Below are 24,515 nucleotides of genomic sequence, written 5' to 3'. Positions count from 1 at the left end.
TCTTTGGAAGAAAGTAGAAAAGTAGTTTTCATACATGTTCTAGAAATTTTTACTTTTAGATGCACCTGTGGAACAATGAGATTCACTTGTGGTAGCACATTTCATATATCTGTAGAAAAAAACATTTTCTAAATGGAACCTGCAGCATTTAGCCACCTAAAATACTGAAAGACAGCTTGAAAGGACTGTGATGTAAAAATCTTGAGAGAGGGAAGCAAAATGTTTTGAAATACAAAATATGTGATCAGAACAAAGTTACTATGCTATACAACACTTCTACAGACCAGAATAATCTTATTTCTCAAAATCAAATATAGAAAACAGTTCATAGTATTGAAAAGAAGGTAGACAAAGAAGCTAAATAATGACTTATGGGAAAAGTAGTTAAGGTTAAGTTTTTCACAAACAATAGTCTTAAGGTATACAAGAACCAGTCAAAATATTAATAAACAAATATAACTTTAGGGGAATACTGCTGATTTCATTAATTTAGATAAAGTATGTAAACTTCATCAGATTTTTTTTGAATATTTTTAACAAAAGCTTGCATTGAAAATTTGGAAATGTTTTTCTTAAATTATTTAAGTCTTTTATTTTTGTCTACAACTTTCATAAAACCATTACATTTGCAGCTCTGTGATTTGTATTAGCAAGTATGTTTTATCACATTTTAATAAATGTGAAAAATTTTTAATAAATGTGATAAGTTTGATGAGGCTGCTTCTAAACGGTGGATGTAGTGTTATTTAATTTGGAATTGAGGGATGGTCTTGGAGAGCTCTTTTGACTCAGATCTTTCATCTACTATTTATCTCATTGAATTTTGCAGGCAGAGAGATGTTTTGTTTCATGAAGTTCTAGGCATGGTGATAATTTACTGATAGGGTCATCTACTTGATCATATTCATAGTTGGAATAAGAGATTTTGAGTTGCTGTATTTGTTACCAAATGTTAAAACTTTTCTACTACCACTAGTCTGTCTTCAGTAACAAAGAAAGAGAAGAAATATGAGTGACAAATCCTCAAAGGCACAATGCAGAAGCTCAGAAAATCTCCATTAATGCCAGACAGGCTCAGGTTTGATTTGGCAATGTCGTTGGCCAAAATATGAAACAAAGTATCTCACTTCAGTTTTTCTAATAGAAAATTTGAAAATGTTTGGTAGAAAAAATCCAAGTTGAGTTTTGTGATGAGGGATTCTCAGCTAGCTTTAATATAAAAGTTTGAAGATTGCTGAAGTTTGACTTGATTGGCCTTGTATCAGAAAGTTTCTAAGTGTTTTTAATCTCATGTGGCTAGTTTTATTCTCTTGCATGCTTTATGTCATACATTTATATTTTTGTCAGATAGAGCAAACAAATATACAAAGCTCTTTGTATTCAAATATATATATACGTATTATATATTTGACATTAAAAAAAGACACAGGAAAATGACAAAACTGGATTTTTGTCCAGAACTGTATAGTTTTTTGACCTGAACGGTACAAACATGTCATCTATGAAAGAGAGGAATCATTTACTGGATTGCACATGATATCACATGAACTTCAGCAATAAAACTGTGGAAAGTTCTTTCTCAAAATGACTTTTCATCACTGTAGACTAAACAGAATTAGCTCAAAAATGTAAATAATAAGACACAGCTGACCAAACAACATAACTATTTATTTGATTAGCTGTAAAGTCATATGTTGTTACAAATGTACTTTGTACATTTCAAAAAGCAGTTTCAGTCCACCAGTTTTATTGGTTTAGACCACCTAGGTTTATTAAGTTAGGAAATCTTATTTCCATAGCTATTGACAATAGGATAATGATCTACTCATTTTGTTCTTCATTTTACTTCTCTTACTTTACATCTTTTTCTTTTCTTTTTTTTTTCTTTTTTTTTTTTTTTTTTAACTTGGTGAACATTTAAAATATATGTATAGCTCCGTACTGTTTAATTTTATTTAAAACATGCGAGAATAACAAGTTCCTCTATAATATAACTTTGAACACTTTTACTTTGAAAATCCAATCTGAAAAACAAACAAACAAACAAAAAAACACCACAAAACAAAACAAAACAATGTAAATTCAATATGATAGTATGGCTTTCTGGAGCATGGAAGATAAATTACTAATGCAAACTATTCACAGTATTAATATGCATTAATGTTGCTGCAAACTTGCTTCCCAATTCATGGCAAAGCAAACTTAGAAGAAACTGAAGTTTTGCCATATTAGATGTGCATTTAAATATGCACTGCAATAAGACATAGCTTTTCAGGACACTACAGGAAACTTTCTGATGTAAGTTATACAGTATGTCATACAGTAGGGAGGCGTGCATATGGATAGGATTGCTGTGCTTACTGGATAACTTAAGCTTAAAGCCTTCATTCAAGGGAGAACTCACTCCAGGCCACAGTTTCAGAGCAGAGTATAGCTATCCTGTGGATAACTGAAATAGAGTATATGAATCTATAAAAGAATTTATTTTTGGAGATTTAATTTTTTTTTTTTTAAAAAGAGTTATAACCAAAATCTCATTTCAGGATGTTAAACTGAAGGTATGTACGACTGGCACTGTTATTTTTAATTAATAAAATACACAGAAGTCCTTAAATATTAAAAAAAAAAAATTAAATAAATAAAGGAAAACTGATACAGGAAAAGATGTTAAAACAACTGTCTTCATTGTGGAAAAAAAATCCTGTTCCCAAAAAGAGTTAAACCAAACAAAAAAATGGCCCATAAGTGTTCTAAATATTTTATGATACTTGATACTTAAAGGTTTCAAAACCTTATAATAAATTAATGAAAAGTATTGATAGCGTTACAGTTCCTCTACCTTGCTTATTATTCTGAGAAAATTACTTCTGGAAAATAAATTGATAGGACTGAGAGGGCTAAATAAATAAAACAAACACTTCAATTAGAAAAAAAGTATTCATCTGTATTACAATACAGAGTGCCTCTGAGACTGAAACGGCATGTAGATACCAATCAGAAATTCATCCAGCCATCTCAGGAGACAGGAGAGGTACTGCACATATTGTGAGAAATTTAAAGTGCTTCTAGCAAAATAAGGAATGTTCAGGCAGGTCCATTAAAACAAACAAACAAACAAAGCAACTTCACCAAAAAATAACTGTAAATCTATTCATTTGGGTAAAACAATCATCTGTGTCTACTCATGCATGCTATCTGCTCTCGTTGCTGACGCTCCTGTCAATCTGAAGTTGAGAGGTAATGGCCCTGTGATTCAGGGAAACTGCTGAAGTGTGTACTCAGGCTTCAGTTTGAGAGATGGGTTCATTTATCATCGTAATAAGCTATTACCATTGATAGGTCACAACTCATTGAAGAGACAGTCAGTCTAATTGGCTCAATTCAGTTAGCTGTGGATGTGCCTCAAGGAGATGAGTGGTGCTTTGCAGGTAATATTCAATCACCCAACAAACCACTTGTTTAATAATTCATCACAGTTCAGATTGGGGTTCTAGCACATGATTATCCCTTCAATATGCCAAATACCTGATCTTAACCCTTTTGTCTCTTGAGTCCACGAAGACAAAGGCAAATTCATTCTGTAGCTAAGGTAACCCTCTCTTCTTAGTGAATTCACTTAGTGAATTTCCACTGAGGTTTGTTTTCAAAATAAATTTATTGTTAGCTAGAGTCTGGTTTTGGAAAATAAAATCTTTGTCCTCATCATTCTCTTCTGCTAAAGATCAGTTTACAGTATATAAACCTAATAGGAGTGTAAAGGAATGGAGCTCCTTTTGCCTTCTAGAGATTTAATGATGCAGTATGGTTCCATTCAGGAATCTTTAGCAGTCAGGTAATGGTAGGATAGATGAGAAAGATGGAATCGTGTACATAAGACCCAGGACCTACATGGTATAAAGTATGCTTCATACTCTGTTCAGACACTAGATCAAACCAAGAGTAACTCATAATATTAATATATTTAGAATAATGAATCTACAAAAAAAAAAAATAAAGTCAAAACTAAAACGATAATGATCATTATTGTGCTACGTTCTTGTCAGTTCTGGTTCCCATTTGATTTTTCAATTTTTGTAAGCATGTTGCAACCATATTGAAATCTTCTTTTGTTGAATGTTTTCAGGTTCTATTTCTACCGTCAGTTCAATAGTGGTGTGGTGGTTAGCCTGGACAATAGCCAAACATTCACCTTACCTCTTGCTCACTCCCTTTTCTCCTGTTATGGGGAGAAAATGGAAGGTGAAAGGACTCATGGATCAAGACAAATACAGTTTAACAAGAAAAGCAAAAGCTGCATATGAAAGCAAAGAAAAAAAAAAAAAAAAAAAAAAAAAGGATTTATTCACTACTCCCCTTTGCCAGGCAGATTCCTGGAAAGCAGGGCCACAGCACATGTAATAGTTATTAGCGAAGACAAACGCCAAAGTCAAAATCATGACTCCTTCCTCCTTTTCCTAATGCTTCACTGCTGTGCACAACATGATATGGTTAGGGAATAACTCTTTGGCCATTTTGGGTCAGCTGCCTTGGCTGTGTCTTCTGTCAATCTCTTTCTCACCCCCAGCCTACTGTTTTGGAGATTGGAGAGAAAGCCTTGATGCTGTGCAAGCTCTAGTCAGCAAGAGCCAAAAGACTGTTTGATCAGCATTGCTTTAGGCACAAATGCAAAGCACAACAGCATACAGGTTGCTATGAAGAAAGATAACTCCAACCCAGACAGACCCGGTACAGGTGTAAAAATCAGATGTTAATAACAAGCTATCTGAAGAGTAGAATAGTCTGCCCTTCTCTGTTGTTTTAGTATTAAGCTCAAACATACAAAAATTAGGATTTTGATAATTAACTTTTAGTTGACTAACTGGAAATTTGGTGAGTATGGAGTATCACCCTCTGAAAATTAGACTTTATAAGAGACTTGCAGCATACTGGGCCTACCATTCACCAATCATTTATGAATTTATGAAGTCAAAATATACAGAATTTACAAAATTACTCATTTTTTTATTATAACTAGTTGAGGAACTGGTTATTTCTTCCTATAAACACATGCAGAATAAAAGGAAAAGCAGCTTTTTGTTATACACTTTGATGTCAGTTTCACTTTGCATTTTATAAGGACATCTTAATTGAATTTGTACCCTTTTCAACTGCTGATAAACCACTCTCCTTTCTTCTACATCCTGGATTAGTAATGGTGTTTTGTGTTTTAAAAACAAGTGACTCTTGCCTTTAATTACTCTCAATCAAATTTGAAAAGATACAATAGAACAATATTTTGTTCTACAAGTATACAACTTTTTTTGCTAATGGTAATGGATGTAAAATGCCTTTAACAAATTTATTTAGTTGAATTAGATCTATCAGATCCATAAACTGATTAAAATATCACATCATGCTACATACAGTAAGATAAATATAAGTGTCACATAAATTCATGTCTTAATTGCATCCATACACAGGTGAGTAGGCTCTTGGATTTGAGCACCTATGGCCACTGGATTGGTCTTAAGAGTCCTAAATGACACAAGGCAAAATTAATCAATCAAATATAGGCACCAAAACTTATTGGCTTGAAAATATATGAAATAAAGCAGTGCTAATTAATGTAAAATAGAAATAATGGAACTTATCTATCTTTTGGAGATTCTATATGTGAAGAAGATTCTGAGATTGTCCAATGCAAGACTACTGAGCATGACAGACTTTATAAACAATATAGCACAGACTGAAAGTAATATGAATAGTTTATATAAATGTTTGTTTCTCTCAAGTACCAGCAGAAAATCTCAGTACTTTTGCCCTTCTATCTCCTGCTTTGTAAATGTGGAAAAAAGTAGAACACCACAAAATTACAAAAATAAAGCTCAGCAGTATCATGAAGTTTTACTAATGATTGGTAAATTCAACAATTTCAATCACATTCTATTTCAAGTTTTAATTTTTACCCTGTTTGTCATTCTTATACGCAGAGAATGACCTTTCAGTAGCTCTTATGTATAGCCTTTTGGTGATGGACTTAGATCCTTTCATCACACTCCTGCGCAACTCAGTATCAGCTGGATTTCTGGACTATAAATTCTGATTAATATAACCAGTTGAGTTGAGCAAAACTGCATTAAACTACTGTGGTCAGCAAATAACTTCAAGTATCTTTTTACAAAGCAAAACCTTATTTGAAAAACATCAGAAAAACATCTGAAGAAAAAAAAACCACTGTATATCCTCCCCTTCTATAAAATTCAGTTGTCCTTTGTAGTCGTCAGTAACCACTATTCAATTTAGCTGTCTCTAGCTTAGGAAAAGCATGTTGAACCATTGTCACCATGTTTTGTTGTGTGTTGATTAGCACTCACTACAAATCATCACACATTAGTTCTTTTGAAGTCACCGACTTTTTCTTCTGCTTTGTTAGATCCATCAGTATTTTAGTATTTGGGATCAGAGATAAGAAGAGTAAGACTTTTCAATCTAGCAAGCAATTTACTGTCTTCTCTATTTCCTAATGCCCCTCAGTATTCTTTCTCAACTGTTTACATCCCTTCTTTTGTGAAACTGTTTTATTCCTTGCTTGTTTCTCCATTTTTCAACTGCCACTATTGATTAAAACCCTTGCCTTCAAGGCAGACTTGGGCAAGCAGGTAATGCAAAGAGATTTATGAAATAATTTCACCAACAATAAATTTTCTCTTTTCTCTACAGTAGTATAAGATGATTTTAGTACAAAGAAATTAAATGTATCATGGGATACCTGAAATACTGCAGTCAATGGACTCAGCTAGACAGATTCAGAGTTCCAGAGTTCTGTTCCAACTCACTTCAAAGGTACAAAGAGGCTCTAATAGTCTACTAGGCATCCTTAGTTTTTATTGCAATCACAATAGCTGTATTTGAACTGTCCCAAGGGGCTATCCAAACACCATTAGAAAGAATTAAGGAGAAACAAGGTTTGCAAAAATTACTTATGTCTTGGTGGGTTGGTGTTATTTTTGGTGTGTCATGGGTAGCTGAACGCCAATTAGGATAGTCCTGATATTGTTTAACTTGGGAATCAGACAAATTCTGGCTATCTATGAGAGAATGTATAGATGTACCATTATCTCATTTCTTGTTGCCATGCTGGGAGAATATTTCAGCACAGACGAAGAATCTAAACTAAACTGCTTAGTACAAATTAAGTAAATGTAAAGGAAGAATCAGTCATTTGTGGTTGAGACCTTTAAAATATTTTGCTCTTCAGTTGTATTCTGATTATGTCTGTCTCATCCTTCAGTATCTGAATTTGGCTTTTATCTCACTTTTTAGAAGCTATAGTGAAGTAAGTGCTAATAAAGTAAGCAGCACACTTGGAGTAAGTTGAAGATCGCTTCATACCATTGCCCGAATCTGATCTAATTACCATGGTGACTTAGTTTCAGTCAAGGCAATTTAGATTGTGATGTAAAATAAAATACATTATTTATATTAGGTTATGATTTACTTGTTAGAAAAATAAAATAAATCAATAAACTAAATAAGCTGCTTTTTTTTTTTTTTTTTTTTTTTTTTTTTTTCCCCAGAAAGATGCATTCAAATGTGAACGCCAAAAGATACTAATTTAGCTGTTTTTACAAGAACTATTTTTCTTTAGGTTCAAATGAATCATCTTAATTTTTTGCCATGTGTTGGCTGTGGACACAAATTTAAAAAGTCTGAGGATCTGCAGCAACTGTGAATAACTTCAGTGATGTTACACCAAACAGAGATTTTTGGAATATTATGTGCTGCTGATATCTACTCGTATTTTAGCACACATATGGATAATGTGCAAATAACATAACTTTCACTTTGCTCAAACTTACAAGACGTTAAGAATCAATAAATGACTGCATTAAATTGTTTTTTATAAGTCATTCAAAACACAGTCACATTCCCTACTCCATCCCCTCCTTACTTTCCCCAGATTAGATGTTGTTACAAAGTCAAATCTGGGGCTGAAACTCATTTCTTTGCAGAGGGTATAAATTAGACAACTTCATCACAAGGTGCTGGACTTCTGTTACTGTGGGAAAATCCCTCAGACAATCAGCAGCTCCTTCAAACACTGACATTATGTTACAAAATGACAGACTCAGGCTTGGGCAACCCATCTACACTAGCTAACCAAACCTTCTACCTGAGTGTTTAAATTCTCCTTGTAAACATGTGAAAGAAATAAATATCTTTTAAAGGCACACACAATGGGAGAACACAACAGACAACATAAATTTCATTACCTCAATTTCCTGACAATAAAAGTCATACAGATATATACTCCAAAAATAATTAAAAAATAAAAATAAAAAATAAAATAATAAAATTAGTGCTGGCTCAGCTTAAGATACAGCTGTCTGTTGAAATTATGTAGGCTATGTCAGTCATGTTTTTCCTGAGAGGCCAATGAATTTAAAAACAACATGATGGTAGAAAAATGTAGCTTCCACCAAAAACTTATTTTGCATCTTATCCACTTATACTGAAAGGTGTTAAGTTAGATTTTTCACCTTTTTGAAGCAGGCAGTAGGAGCAAGAAAAAGATTTGGGGATCTACCTAACTCAATCACGTCCTATGAACTACAAAGTCTTGATATCTAAAACCGTGACAATACTAGATGAAGCTTTCTTGGTTTAGATACATTAATAATTTAGGACAATTGATCCTGGCATTTCTGTTCCAGCTGATTATTGTATTATTTATGCTTCTTTATGTTTTGGGTTTCAACTCTTCCTCCCCCCCCGGGAGCTGTAGACTGCAATTTTCTTTGCATTATTCTGCTTTTTGCACCAGAATTGCCTAAGAAATGAAAACAAATGGAAGGAAATAAACATAAAAGCCACAAGGACCTGGTTTATGATTATTCTATAATTCAATATTTAATCCTATGAGGTATTCTGAGCAGTCTGCAATAGATAATATGTTACAAAGAAAATGCTGCTCCTCCATTCTAGTCTTTAGCTTTCCACAGCAAAGTACTTTTTAAAGGCTGATAGATTTTTGAAATTTGTACATATTGGCTACAGGCTTATTACAGTGTCTTCATTTCTGGAATCAAAGAAACATTGACTTTTGTAAACCAGCAAACAGTTTTCACAGCTAATTATGAAAGAAACAACAACAACAACAAAAACAGGCAAAATAAATGAAGTGGCAGGGTTAAGTGGAACAAATCCCCTTACTGTTCTGCATGCTCAGACTACACAAAACTTTCAGTTGCTGTCTGGGTTTTCACTAGAGGTCAGAGAAGGAACAATATATTCACCATATGTCTGCTTAAAAGAATATGGACTTGACAAGCACAATGGTTTAGAATTTTTCCATGTTAACAGACTTTCAAGATTTAATCTTCTTTTTTCTTTTTCTTTGACTTTCAGTATACTGGGATTTCATGAAGGACCAAATTAAGTTAACTTTACTCACACTGAATGGGATCATACTGTACAATTAGTCCAAATGACTACTGCAATATTATATTTGATGAAAGAAACTGCTCAATCTTAGCAGGACCTGTTAGTAAGCAAATGGTGTTTTGAAGCAGGGATGTTTTAGAGCTTCTCTCATGTTGTTTGCAATCTGAGTATTGGCAGCAGCTGCTCAAAACGTAGACAGAGATGTTAGAGTATGAGTTATCTATGTCCTTCCTGTATGGCTACTGGGTGTTTAAATTTAATGTTCAGAGACCTGGATTCTAGGACGTCTTCTGCCTAAAGGCTGAACTAACCTCTACATGCTGCCTAAGAGCACTGCCCTAACTACCTTAAAGTGGCAGGGTATATTCTTCACCTTCATAGTTAAAGTTGGGCCTTAGATAAGAAAGTAACATATTTGCAGCAGCAGACAGAAAACAAAGCGGAAAGACTTTCTCTAATCAAAGATGGATACCTCCTTACAGAATCTCAAGTGGTCTCAGATACCCCTCATGTTTTGGGGGGCAGGGGACAGCAAAGGGGGTTATATGTTTAGATATGTTCCATATTGTGCTTATGATGGCTACTTGTAGGTGGCTTCTCAGCATAGAAGTTATCAAATTATTTTTGCAGAGATACCAAAGGAAATGAGGCAGAGCATATACATACTGCAAGACTTCAAAACATCATGGATGCCTAGACCTTCAATATTGACTTTAAAGAAATAGATGCTTCAAATCACCCTGCTGACTTTAGTACCTAATTTTTCATTAATTTTATACTCTCAGTGCTCTGATCATACAGCATCAGACTCTAACTTGTAATGCTTTCAGACCAATTTATAGAAATATTTTAGCATGGAGACAAATTTAATACACACTTACAGGTTGGTTGTCAAAATAAATTAAGAAACTGCTTACAGAAACAATTCATGTTTTCAAATACCTAACAATTCAGTTAGAGATGATAGAATTTTTCAGTAACTAGAAGCTTGAATGGACCATAAGTTCTGATTGCTCTAATCCTTAGTTCAGTAGGGTATCATAAGATAGGCAGGTAAGAAGATAAACTATTTTTTGATACCTACTAAAACTTTGATACTAATCATTTTAAATCTGTTCTCCCAAATTATTCTCCAATTGCTAGAAATAAAATTCCTCCAAATTACTCTCAAACTGCATTCGGCATCAAAAACAGAAACAGACTTCAAGTTTTCGGTTCAAACAGATATTATATGGTCAGATGTAAAATAGCTGGCTTTTTTTTTTAAAAAAAAAAAAAAGGAAGAGAAAAGAAGTACCTGTATTTGATCTATATTTGTCCAAAAAAGTTCAAGCTTTTTTAGTGGCATGGATGTTTAGAAGAGTGAAAGGATACAGCGATGTTAAAATAATTTGAATAATTTGATTATTCTTCCTTTGACATAAACAAGAATATTGTATCATCTATAGCCTCCTGTTATTTATAATCTCTCCTTAGAGACACAGTCAAAGACCAGTATCACATAGTCTAATGTCATCCAGATTTAGAAACACAAAAAAAAGAAAGCTGAAGGTTGCACACTAAGGAGCATCCCACTTATAACACTTTTTTTTTTTTTTTTTTTTTTTTTTTTTTTTTTTAATCCAAAAGAAGCATTTGGAGATGGATGTAAAACAAGCAGATAGCATACATATGGCAATCAACATTGTGGAGGCTTAAGCACAACATGCCAATTTTATATTAAAAGAAATCCTTTAAATAAGGTTTTTCAGCTATATTTAAAGACTGGGAAATGCAGCATGGTTACTACCTTTTGGAACCCAATTCTATTTTGGGAATACTACTTCAGAATAGTAATTTTAACAATAAAAATAAAACAGTTTTCTGTGACACAAGGCTTATGTATTACAATAGAAGTTTACAACTTGATATATGATTTCCTAAATCATTCTCTACTTTTCCTAAGACAAAAAAAATTCCTAACGACAGTTGCCTGCTCGGAGATACCAATTATTATACTACCACACAGCTAGCAATCAGTCTGAGGAAAGGGTGTTTTTATCCAGTTTCAGATGTTTGGTTTTATTTGGTTTCATCTGTTCAGAGAAATATTTTATTGAGTTTACAAATAAGGACTCGCAATATTCCATCCCCATAGCATAAATCATATGGGCTAAGCGTGTCTTTATGACTATAATTTACATGATGCAACATGACAGTTAAGATGTACTGTGGTAATTTGTGAGTGCTTTCAGTATTACTGTAGTATCAAAAATTTATATAGCTCAGTTATTAAGGCAAATTGTTTCATTCATACAGAGATGTCTGACAGTAACCACAAAGGACCTCCAAATTACACAGAAAAAATATCTTCCACATTCAAATGATTTGTGCACATTCTTATTATTATTTTGCTCTCTGAAAAGAAGCAGGATGAAATTCTGTATGTAAAAGTATCAATTCATATCACAGGGTAAGTTCACCAGGTATGGAAAACTGTATAAAAAACTCTCCCTTGTCCAACTAAATGAGCTTGACTATCTTTAACAATTTATAGCCATGAACAGGATGCCCAATTCTTTGGAATAATGCTATTTAGTTTCCACATGCTCACTTACCTTCTGTCATGTTGATTTTCAGCCAGCAGGAAGAAAATAAATAAATAAGAAGTTGACTAGCTCTAAGAGACTACAGTGGAAAATACGCTCGTGTGTTAGGGTTAGCATTTCAGATAACATTTTATCATAATTGGGATTATGGAAAATGGAAAGCTGTTTGTCTTAATGTTTCGGACTCATTCAGTCCTCAGTTTTACACTTTGGCAAAAAAAAAAAAAAAAAAAGAGAAAAAAAAGAGAGAGAGAGGGAGAGAGGGGGAGAGAGGGGGAGACAGAGAGAGAGAGAGAGGTGGGTGGGGGGGGGAGGGGGAGAGAGAGAGAGAGAGAGACAGAGAGAGAGACAGAGAGAGAGGTCATAATGGTGAAAAGCCCAGACATCAGACCACAAAGGCACCCAAGATTTTAGAAAGCAAATATTTGCCTTAAATCTGCAAGGCATGAATATGTGTGTATGTGCACACATCCACACGTGTAGATTTGGATAATTATATGCATTAGAACTGGCACAGAGCTCACAACAGCATTTTCCAAGTACTAGGGCAGACAGCTCCCCACACAAGCTTCTTGCCAAACATTAAAGTTTTGTAACACACCCCCACAACATCTGATACACAACTTGCATCTATGAAAAGCAGATGAGGGAATGGGTTTTCAAAGCTGAGGACAAGGTGGGAAGAGAACAGGACAAGCTGAACTGCACACCAGCTAATTCATTCAAAAAATAATGCTGCAAACTGTACAGACTACTCTAATACGTGACAGCAGAAGCCAAAAAAAGGCTCAAGGTCAAAGATACTTAGATAATTTTCTCTGCATATATTTTTTGCCTCACAAGGACGCTCCACATGCCTCATTCCTTTCTACTTGCACTTCTGCTGGTCAAATAGCTATCCAACTTAATCTTCCATCAATTCCACCTCCCTCCAAAGCCTTACTTCTTTTCTCTCTCAGTAAATCAAATTAACATTTAGGCAAGCACCATCTGCACTTACTTTGTTGCCCAAATAAGAACTGGGTGCACTCCAATAATATGTCTGTGGCAGTACTTTACGTGCAGCCACATTGCTGATGCTGAGCTGCTGACGTCCGCCACTATTCTTTTGTTTGGGAGTAACTCTGATGAGACCCGGTAAGCCAGCTAGATACCAACCATTCATGTCTTCTATCTATGATGACAGAAAATAAAAAACAAAACAAAACACATTTTACAGTCAGAATCAAGACATCAGTCATTTCAATAGTCAAAACCTCTCATTCTTCCATTTTAAAAAAATTGACTGTAATTTATATGATTAATAGCAGTTCAAAAGCCAAGGAAATATAAGGGTAATAACAATAAAAAATTACCTTATTGTTTGCAATTGGGAGTTATAACTCCTGAGCAGTTTGTCTGAAGTATGTATTGTATGCAAGTATTTGCTTTCACAGTTTTGCATCATACAGAGAGAGGAGGAAATTCTATCTTACAATCTTTTGCATAACTGATATAATTCCTCTGAATATTGTACAAGTTTACAATAAATAATATCAGTCACAGAGAGTATAGAAGATGAGCTGACAAATGGATGCACATTTTCTGATTGTAATAGACTACTTAATTCATAATATATATATATATTTATTATAAAGCCTAACAACTTTCAATTTTAAATATACACTTTTTTTAGAAAGTCAAAACAAAGCTGAAAGCCCCAGAACTTGAGTTTTTGAATCAGCAGAGAGGTGCATACTGTTCATACAAGAATGGTTTCCGGAGCCTGGATACAACCAGAACAATAAAATAGCTCAGCTGTGGGCTGGAATTTTTTCCAGATGCTAACATGTAAATGAGCACACCAGGCACATGATTTTACTCAGATTTCCAGCATACAGTACTGCTGAGACCAGGAGCTACCAGACCTGGAACATATTTCCCAAACTAGATCTACAGACATGAATATGTAGCATACATCCATTATAGTAGATTCAGTGTCTAAGCTTTGAGAACTAATATAAGTATATTTGCATGCTAGAGACATTTTTCTACAGTACCAATAAGAACAGTAGGTTCTTCTTACTTCCACATATTTTCCTAGGGATGCAGTATGCAAAAGAAATTCACTCAAAATGCCCCCAGTAAGGCATCCCTTCTCTTTATGTAAACTGTTTGTTGTACATCTAACGCTTCAAAATTCTTAATTATTTCAAGTCTAGAAATCTAATAATGACCTGCAAAAGTGGTTGCTCTATTATATATTGCATTTAACTAAGTAGTGATTATGTTTGCATGTGCCTGGACTGTGTTTATGCACATGGCTTCATTTGTGACATTTATAACTTCTTTTGTAATTTTCATTATTCAACTACACTTCTTCCAGAATGTTTTCACAATTAAGCAAATATAATTTATAAGCCTTTTCTTTTCAATAAATGAAAAGATGTATGGGGCACAGAACAAACAAACAAACAAAAAAAAAACCACACATGATTTTATAGTAAGATGCACTTTGTTAACAATGGACAGTGAGAATATACAAAAACACAAAACCAATGGCATATACTGATATGGTAGGATTTTTCTTACACTTCTGTAGGTGAAGTGAGAGTCTGTGCAGACACTTGTTTTCCCAGAGCAGAAACATTCCTCACAGCCTTTGGGATTATTTTGCTGCAGATTGAAGAAACCTGGTTTGCAACGATCGCAGTTTTCTCCTTCAACATGTTCCTGAAAATGCACGTTGGAATATATTACTTACTTTAGTTGTCACACATGAGAACCTGAGATAACCAGCTTTATACTCTCTTTTGCTCTGATGCAGGACTAAAAAGACATTTATAGGAAGCACTGTTCTTATTTGTAAATATTAGAACTATATCCTTTATAAAATGAGTTACTACACCTGCACATAAATAACAGAACACAGAATTTGGACACCATAAGATTTTTAATTCTTCTTCTGTATGAATACATGCACTTGATTTCAGGGAATAATAAAGTTTAACTCTTGTATGCTTAAGGGAGTGAAAAGGGAAGGAAGTACGGGACACATGTTAACCTTAGTTTGTACATATGGCTGATAAAATCAACGTTCACAATTGACACAAACTACAGATACACAGTATTAGTTGCAGGAGTCATTCAACATATCCATTTTTCAGTGGTCTATTGCTTAGAGCTGAATCCAGGATAAATCCTGGAAAAGGGCTGCATTTTCTCTTTCCATAACCACATATGTTTGCCAGCCAAACAGCCAGATCTGCAAACTCTTCTATGTGGAAAGCCGGCACTTAACGTACATGAAATATTCTAAACTTAGCATTTAGTAATTATGTTTTTATTAGAAAGCTTGTAACATGAAGAAAGTCCTGCTTTCTTGACCAATTAATCAGTTTGTCCTATACACAAAGATAAAGCTCGTTAGAAGTATGCTGCAAAACGTTCATGCTATGGCATGTGCTTAGAAATTCTCTCTCTATATATTTATTCTATATATTAATAATTAATAATATATTCTCTCTCCCTATATATATATTATATATATATATATTATTTTTTTTTCCCAAGAAAGGCCAGATAATTCTTTCCTTTTCAAAAGTGTTGTATACAGTTTATCTAATCCTGAAAATATTATATATAGTATGCACACAGGACAAAACTATGGGCTCCAAGTCAACAGAGAATGAAAACATTATGAAAATCCTGCCCACACTGTGTAGTCTAAGCTTGCTTGAAATATACTGCTCAGAAATAAGTTCATCAAAAGCCATTTGATGACCTTCTGGCTAAGATGTAGCAAACATGGAGGAGATAAGGCAAAGCCATGGGGAGAAAGATGCATTAAGAATAATGGGGAAATAATGGGGAAAGGGTAAAGACAAAGAAGGAGATCAAACAAAAATATAAATAGGTTTTCATCACTACTGATACATTAAAAACACATATAACAAAATATCTTTGTTCTATCTCTATGACTGTGTTGTTTCTATTCTTCCTTTCAATAATGTCATATACAGTCTGTTGAACAAACACAAAATCTTTTTAATACTACTCAAGGCCATCAGTAACTTTTACCTTTGACACCTCATTAATTTCAATGATGGTATTTTTTACATTTTCACCAACAATCTTAGGGTTAAGCAATGTCATAGGTATGATAAAATCACCCAGCTATTCATGTGAAAAGTAACTGTGGGATAACATCTGGGAGCTTGCAGGAATACAAATGCTCTTACACAATTCTAGAAACAACAATCAAGAACTCTGGTCCTACAAGTTTCAGACCTTGCTGAAGTGCTTGGTGTGTACACATTGGGAAGGTGAAAATAAATAAATAAATAAATAAATAAATAAATAAATAAATAAATAAATAAAAAGAAGAGAGAGAGCTGCAAAGCAAAAGTTTTTGTTTAAATGAAAATCTGTCCTACTCTGCAGTCATAAGCAGAGTAGGACAGCTTTTCAGTGAGTAAAACCTGTATAATTCTTCTGAGTAAATAGCAAGTTTGCTGAATAATAGACACATAAAACTCAAAGTTGGAAAAGAGATCTAACCTACCCTTCAGCCAAAGAAGCAATCTTTCTATAGACTAATGTGTTTCTTAATACTTTGTTCAGTCCAGTTTTAAATTAACAGAAATGAGACTTTGACCATATATCTTCAGGAAGCTTTCTGCCTCAATCAGTGTAAAACAGGGATTACTACCTGTGCCTCACCTTTTTAGACTTCAGTTTCCTCTGGCTAATGTGGCAAAGATAACAGGCTCATGACCACTTGGTAACATTTTGGTGCTCATCCTAAGAACTTTTTCAGCAGTCAATTTCCTTAACAAGAAAACTATCTTTAGTAAATTTCAGAGCTCATTGAAATTGAAAGATGTGATTAAAAGGCAAGCATTTTTCCTCAGACCTGTTCTTAACTTGTCCAGACATCCCACTTTATTCTTCTTATGGAGCATAGCTAATCTGGTGATTTCAGGGTCCCTTTGATCATAATCTGCTTTGATTTGAATTTGAAGATTGCTAGTGAAAATAAGTTTGTATGTATCAGTATCTCAGCTATCTGCAATGGGTATCATTTTTCCCCCATATGCACTTAAAAAGCAGTTAGAGGAGTGGAAAGGAGGCAAAGGATGACCAGAAAGGAGGTCACCAGAAGCATGGACTCCTTGGGATAGGAACAGTACCTCTATTCTCTGTTTGTTTGGTATTACAGAAATAATGTCATAATAGTAAGAACCATTCAGCAGTAGTTATCTTGTATTTAGCATATGACATCTTCACCACTCTTTCAAGCCAGAATATAATAAACCCTGATCTTATAGACTTGATAGCTAAGAAATTAGAACTCTGATATGGCTAGATTTTATTTTTGACAGAAAGCATGTGACTGTTACATGAAGTGAGGGTAAGGTTAATTCTCTGATTAGATTTCAGTGCTATTCAGCTGTCACACCAGAGCTTAATGAGTATATGCAGCATGAGCTGAAGGAGTGAAGTATTTCTTGCACATTTTTGTACTTAGGGACATAATGTAAGTATTTTTAAATTCACATTTCTGTCTAATTCTGTTCCTTAAAAGCTGGAAGGAAACTCCCACAAGTATGACACACAAAAACTGACCTACTGCACAGTAAATTGTCCTTTGGGCATATGCATGCTGACTTACTAAACAATGACTTACAGACCACCATTTCTAACACTTGTATTACAGTATTTTGTGAGAAGTAGATGCATGTGTTTTTAGAAGTGTTTTCTTTGGATATAATATCAATATATTATTTGCCGGAGGTGAGTAAAGGCACACAGAGAAAACCACTCCTAAACCTTCTTCCCATAAATTAAGAAATTCATTGGTTAAAACAAACAAACAAACAAACAAACAAACAACAACAAAAAACAGTAAATATTCTGGAGATTTCTAAGCAACCGTCCCAAGGCAAGAAAGAATGCCCTCAGTATGGAATTTAGCAAGAAGAGAGGATTAGATCCCTAATGACAACCCTTAAAATGCAACTTTTTTGAAGTCTTAATACACCATCAGTTCAATGGATTTTATTTTTTGAGGTCATATTACAGATTATCTTTAGAGCCCACAATACTTTAAACATACCATTTCTGAGTAGTGAGGAGCGGGAATTGAAAACAAACAATTCACAAGTTTCTTAAGTATCCCTTTCTTGCAGACTTATATGACAGGCAGCATGCTACTAGATACCTATTTTAATTACAGAGTACTAAGAGTACACAGGACAATCTAAGAGTTCACAGGACCAAGAACAAGTGTTCTATGAGAAGCGACTGCCACAGACTTTAACATAGCTAGGTAGGATAGTGGAACACCACTGTATGATAGAACACCAGTGACTGCAATCTTTCAATATCATTAATATCTTCTTATGGATCAGAAGAATTAAACGTCCGTACCTTACAGATGCAGAGACCTACACAAGGGTCAACATTCATACTGCCTTTCAGCGAGCAGTTGCAGGGCTGGCAGTCAGGATATCCTACATAACCCAAGGCACATCTATCGCAGTGTTCTCCTGCAAAGCCAATCTTGCAGTGACAGAAACCAGGCAACATATCTATGGGAAGAGGGAAAATGCATGAGACACATTTAATTTATCATTATTGTTATCAAATATATGTGTTAGAGTGCTCAAAGCAACATCTTCCGTAGGTGTAACATAAAGGTGTTGACAGTGGGTCAACCATACATTTACTTAACTCATTATCCTGTCTGAGAGCAGCCAGAATAACGCAAATAAGAACAGAAAAAGTGCATGGTTATTTGAATTCTGAGCTTTCAGAAATCTGAATATTAGAGGTCTTTTAAGCTGAAACTTATCCCTAAACCCTTGCATCTAACAATCCCTGGAAAAACTTCTATTAAATTGCCTAATTGACTTTGAACATGCTTTTACTTCCAGAATCCATAAAACTCTCTATCAGTTACTTGTGCATTTAGCCATGTGTAGTGTGAAATAAAACACTGATGTATGCTAAATCTGTATTTATTGCCCTTTAAATGTCATATCATAGAAAACAGCAAGTAACCATTCCCTACTCACTTTCTCCATGGAATCTGTGATTTCAATGTATCTTTAGCATATCCTACATGACAATTTTAATTCATATGCCAAAAACTGATAAGCCTATATAATATCTCTTTACAAAGAAACTGCTTTGTATAGATGAAAATCCCTATTGTCCTTCCCTGCACCATTTCCAGTTCTAATAAATTATTTAAGGAAAAGGCAGGGAATAGTGTGGACTTATAAATCATGGTAATTTTTTCAGTGTTGTTTTTAAACTATTAGTTATGTTTCCTAAGGCTTTGTTGATCTCCTGCTACTGCTAAGTCAGCACTGAGATGATACATTCAGGGCACAGTCCAAGGTAATTGTTAAGAGCTGTTTTGCAACTGCTAATGCCTAATTCAGAAATCACTAAAATCAATGTATAAGTAGAACTATTTTTTTTCTCTGTTCTGCTTTTCATTTAATTTCTACAAAATTTTATCAGTTATTTTATTGCCCATCCACTGACTATCTCGAGATCTTTCTGAACATTTTGCAGTTCTTTCATTTTTCTGTGCTAAAAGATTTTGTACTTGCAAACTTTGTCACCTTCCTACTTGTCCCTTTTCCAGGTTAAATATGAATATTCTCAGCACTTCATATTGATCATCACTGTGAAAATGGTCCATTTATTTTCTTAACCAAGTACTCATCCATGACAGAACCTTTCTTCCTCATTCTATTACACCTTCTTTCACAGTCTTTGGTGAAGGTCTTTGTCAAAACTTTTTGAACATCAAAATCCAATATTAATCAAAATAGATTTAGGTCCCATATTCATTGACTCCTTCAAACAGAGTAATAAGGCACACTGTCTTCTACAAAAAAAAAAAAAACAACAACAACAACAACAACAACAACAAAACTGCTCTGGAGTTTAGCCCATTTTAGCTACAGGTTGTTAATCATATAAATCCTTTATTTTAGTTCTACTGATTTGTTTGATACAGAAATCAGACCTCTGAATTTTAGTTTCCTGGAACCCTCCACCATTCTTTTAGTAACTTGATAAACAGTTCATATTTATATAATATTAGCTTAGGTTTTAGAAAGTACTATAAATTATATAATATAAATTATATTATATAATGCTTCAGCAACTTCATTTTTGATTCTGCCCCAAAGCCATGGATAAATATAATATATGCCTGATGAATTTTTATTATTATTCATTTATCAGTTTGCTCTGACACTGACACTTCTGAGACATTTATTCCAACTTGTACCCATGAACAAAGATACTCAAGTGGGAAGTTCCCTGAGCTCTTCTATTCACTGATGCAAAGAATTCGTCTATGTCCTTTTCTTTCTTGAGATCTCCAATTATAATTGATTATACCTTAATCATATTTAACTATTACTGAATTTCAGTGTCTAGCAGTCTTTTAGATTCTGATTTATCTGAAGTTTTTCTTAGCAACATTTAAGCATTTAGCAAAGTATTCCTAATATTTTAACATGTGACTAAGTGCATGACCTTACAGAATTTGTCACAATTTATGTCCTTTACTATTATCCCCTGTTGGATAATTATAATTTTATTTTTTTTTCAGGGAGATTCTTTTCAGCATTTAAATTGATTTTTTTTTCTAGTTTAGTTATGTTGCTTGCATCATTTAGAATTAGAAGAATGCATCTTCTCTGAGTGTCTAATAGGCAGGCTTGCCAGGCTAAGGCTAAGAATCTTTGGATTTTTCTTTTTGATTTTATTTTTAAAAGATTCCTTGTTTTAATTAATTTGTTCTTTAGGGAGGCCTTTTCACTCCTACAAGGATGTAGAATTTGAAGGCTCTTCAAGAAACAAGTTTTAAAACTCATGCATAAATACAGAGTTGCTTCCCTTTTTACAGTTTCTCTAACTAGATTTTTGAAGAAGCAGTCACCTATAGGAGTTTAATATTATATTATTTGTTAATCTGTACAGTGATAAAATTCAGTCTGTCTTCTCTAACACTGTCACCTCTTTGATCTTCTGTAGCACATCATATTAACTGTCACCTTCTTGATCTATCCTAATTACATATGAAGCTTCAGTACATGAAGTCTGTTACTTACTATCACTAAACCATGTGCTCCATAGGTTTTGATGCCTATGGCCCAGCTGCTTTCCAAATTTCCAAGTGACCCTCTCAGCTAGCCACTTTTTTTCAGTATCCCATCAAGAACCTTCCTTTCTTCTCTTTTCTTTCTCTGCAACTCGGGAAAAGAGACCAGGATTGGAAACTCCGCTGTCACCAGCCCCCTTTCTTATGCAGTATGTACCATAGTTGACATTCATCTGTTAAGAGACTTCACGTGCCACACCAGAGAGAGAGGAAACTGTGGAGACTTCTAGCAATCATATATTCTTTCAGCTCTTATGTGACATGGTAAGTCCATATTTCTTATTTGGCTCAGTGTCCTCTTTAATTTACAACACTATCATGCTGGCAGGACCTAGGCTCTCATTTCTACATAGCATGCAAATTCCTGTCAGTGTCTCCCTGTTTACCTTTTACCAAGCCTCTGTAGTGCTCATTATGTCAACAGGGTAATTACATTCTGATTTAGGGCAGGTGTTTCAGGTCTTTTGTGGATGTTGTTTTAAAGAACTAACATTTCAGTAGAAGTACATCTTATGCTTTAGGTCTATTTCTTCGTAGGCCTTGTTTGAATAGGGGTTTATTTGTTGAAGCTGTTCTTCTCTGTTTTCTACCTGAATATTATCATTTTCTGTCCTATCTTTGAGTGTACACAGGCTTTAAAAGTTCATCCTAGAGGATGAGTCATCTTGAAAATACAAGCTTTATCAATCAGTTTCCTCACAGCCTACGAGTCTACACAAAAATAAATTCATGCAAAAGCACGCATCAGATCCTTGAAAAAACTTGCAATCCAAAGTCTGGCCTTGGCATTCTCAGTCCTGTTCAACAGTGTACATACCCCAAAAATAATCTCACGGAAGTCAGTGGGACTGCTTGCTAAGCAAAGCACTATGGAAGCTGAATAAAGATCAAAATGTCTGAACCTTATTTATCATACAATGTCTGAGAAAGTTTTTCAGCAAAAATAAAGACCAGTCATTGGGATTATATTATACATAAAGAGGTAGCAGGGAAAAACTTCAGTACATGATAGCATCTAAATTATGAAAATCTGCAAGTTTCCAAACTTCACAGATCTTACGAGTACTTAAAAGACAATTAAAATAGCTATTTGTTAAAATACAGCCACTACATTTTAAAACGAGTATTGATTTACTGAGAAAGCCTAATTACTGGAGTCAAGAGTAGTTCAGAATGTATGGACTCCATCTTCACTTCTGAATGGACAACTGCAAGTGATCACAGTGTCAGCAGTGGTCAAATTTACCTATTATTATGACGGACTGAACATGGGTGGACAAGTTTGTTTTAAAATTCAGTGCATTCTTGCCCGTCAGTTACAAAACCTGGCAATGTTTTTATCAGTTTATTTTATCAATACCATAATTTGTAAACATACCATTGACTTACTGTTTCTAACATTTTTCCACATTACTCATGAGAATACCGTATAAGGTTGCTATGAAAGAACATTTGAAAAGCATTCTTTGGGACTCAAAACCAAAAATATACGATACAATTTAGAATAATAATCTTTCATTATAGAATGATTGGTAAAATATATGAGGACAAAGTTATATTAAGCTAATCAAAATGGAAATTATAGATGTTTAAAATACAGAAATATTTCTTTTTCTCCAGAAACAATGCTTAGTCAATTATAAAGTGATTCCTTTATGCCCTTTTCTTATCTACCCAAGCCTGATGGAGCCTTTTAAATCCTCCCATTGCACTTCATCTATGTATGATACTTGTTACAAAGCTCCATTTTAATTGTTACGTACCTACAGTATTGAAACACATAGAGAATGTACAGCTTTTATCTTTACTTTCATTGAGAATTGTTCACAGCGACTTTATATCCCTGATGATTACCATATTTCCATTTTAGTTTAGGCATTTTAATGTTCCAGACTGGGTTGCTTACCAAACTTCTAAGAAATATATTCCCATCTTACACCAAGCAAACAATTTCTCCTTAAACAACCAGCCAGCAAACTCTGAGATCTATTTCAACCAGCCCAGTGTGTATTCATTCTGGTTCATAGGTGAATAAATAGATTTCCTCAGACAGATTATTCTTTCCAGCCTTTCTTTTATAAAGGTTCCCTGGTGCTTCAAACCCAACTGTGGCTGAGGGTGAGGAGTATACAGAGTAAAAAGAATTTTATCAGGGTATTGCACATAAATTTGTTAGTATTAGAGAACACTCTAATGTGCTTAAAAGCAACAGGCCTCTAACCAATTTTAGACGAATGGAGTGTCAGGAAGATCAGGAGAACTTTGTTACAGCCAGGACAGAAAAAAGATGAGTTTTAGTTTTGTGAAAAATAAATAAATTAATAATAATAATAATAATAATAATAATAATAATAATAATAATAATAATAATGAAACATTCCTTGATTTATTAGAAAGACACAGTAAACTATCTTTAGATTAAATGGGTGGAAACAATAGTGAAATAGCTAGAAAGGAAAGAAGGGGTCCAAGCAGGAGCTTGATTCCCTTCCTAGAGACATCTAGGAAAAGGAAGAGGCAAGAGAGGAATTTGCCAGCAACAAGACCAGAGGATAGAAAAGGCAGACAGAGATACATGGAACAAGGAGTTAAAGCACAGTACCACAAAATTCTGTGTAAGGTGTGTTGAATGTAATACATCTGCATGGATCTTGCTTGGAATTTGGAAGTACCACCCATCATCAAGCCAGTCAGATTTAGAAAGTATAAGCAGATGTGCAAAGCAAATATGAGGGGGTTTAGATCTGTTCATTACTCAGAGGCCAGAATAAGACATTATGAAAGCTCCTAATGACACTGTTACTGACAACTAAACAAGATGGAAAAGCATCATTATCTTTTTGCTTCCTTATTAAATGACAGGCTGAATGCCTGTCTATTAACTGTTTTTCAGCTGTCAGGCCCCTGCAGAATGACCCTTACAGTGGTTAGGACTGAAGGTGTGAAAGGAAAGGCTGTAACGGTAACAGAAAGGAACCCAGAGACCAGACAGACTTGTTAAACACACAGGTGGGACACTGAATTTCTTTGAATTAATCCTTCTTCCATTTCAAAATTGTAGTCTCAGTATTTTACAAAAGCACTGAATGTCTGTAGTGGAAAATGTTTGAATAAAAGTTGTCCTATTTAACAGTATAAGAGTTTGCTTTATTTTGTGAAGCCTGCCATCTGTAAACTCTCCACTCTCTCCCACAGGTTTGATAGAGACATCACACGGTCTTGCTGTGTTTTTCTACCTTTGGGATGCATCTCTAATCTGCTTCCATGGTCTTTCCTATCCATCTGTGTGACAAAATGTATGGGGTGCAGACTACAAGGCTTTGGCAGTGAGG

The 24,515-nt window shown here is 34.3% G+C and overlaps 1 protein-coding gene across 11 annotated transcripts in view; it reads right to left on the bottom strand.

Annotated features, from left to right (window-relative positions):
• LAMA2 (laminin subunit alpha 2) overlaps positions 1–24,515 on the bottom strand; it is a 376,777-nt gene that overhangs the window by 202,052 nt on the left and 150,210 nt on the right. For all 11 annotated transcript variants that reach the window (XM_084516212.1, XM_084516216.1, XM_084516217.1 and 8 more), the window contains exons 10-12: positions 18,423–18,583; positions 14,583–14,723; positions 13,012–13,185 (exon numbers count right to left, since the gene is read on the bottom strand). In XM_084516212.1, coding sequence (XP_084372338.1) covers positions 13,012–13,185; positions 14,583–14,723; positions 18,423–18,583 — 476 coding nt within the window. The remainder of the gene's footprint in view (positions 1–13,011; positions 13,186–14,582; positions 14,724–18,422; positions 18,584–24,515) is intronic.

The sequence above is a fragment of the Aythya ferina genome, assembly GCF_964211825.1.
Source record: "Aythya ferina genome assembly, chromosome: 3".
Classification (NCBI taxonomy): Eukaryota; Metazoa; Chordata; class Aves; order Anseriformes; family Anatidae; genus Aythya; species Aythya ferina.
The sequence above is the reverse complement of the archived record's forward strand: the minus strand, read 5'-3'. Positions and strand labels throughout refer to the sequence as shown.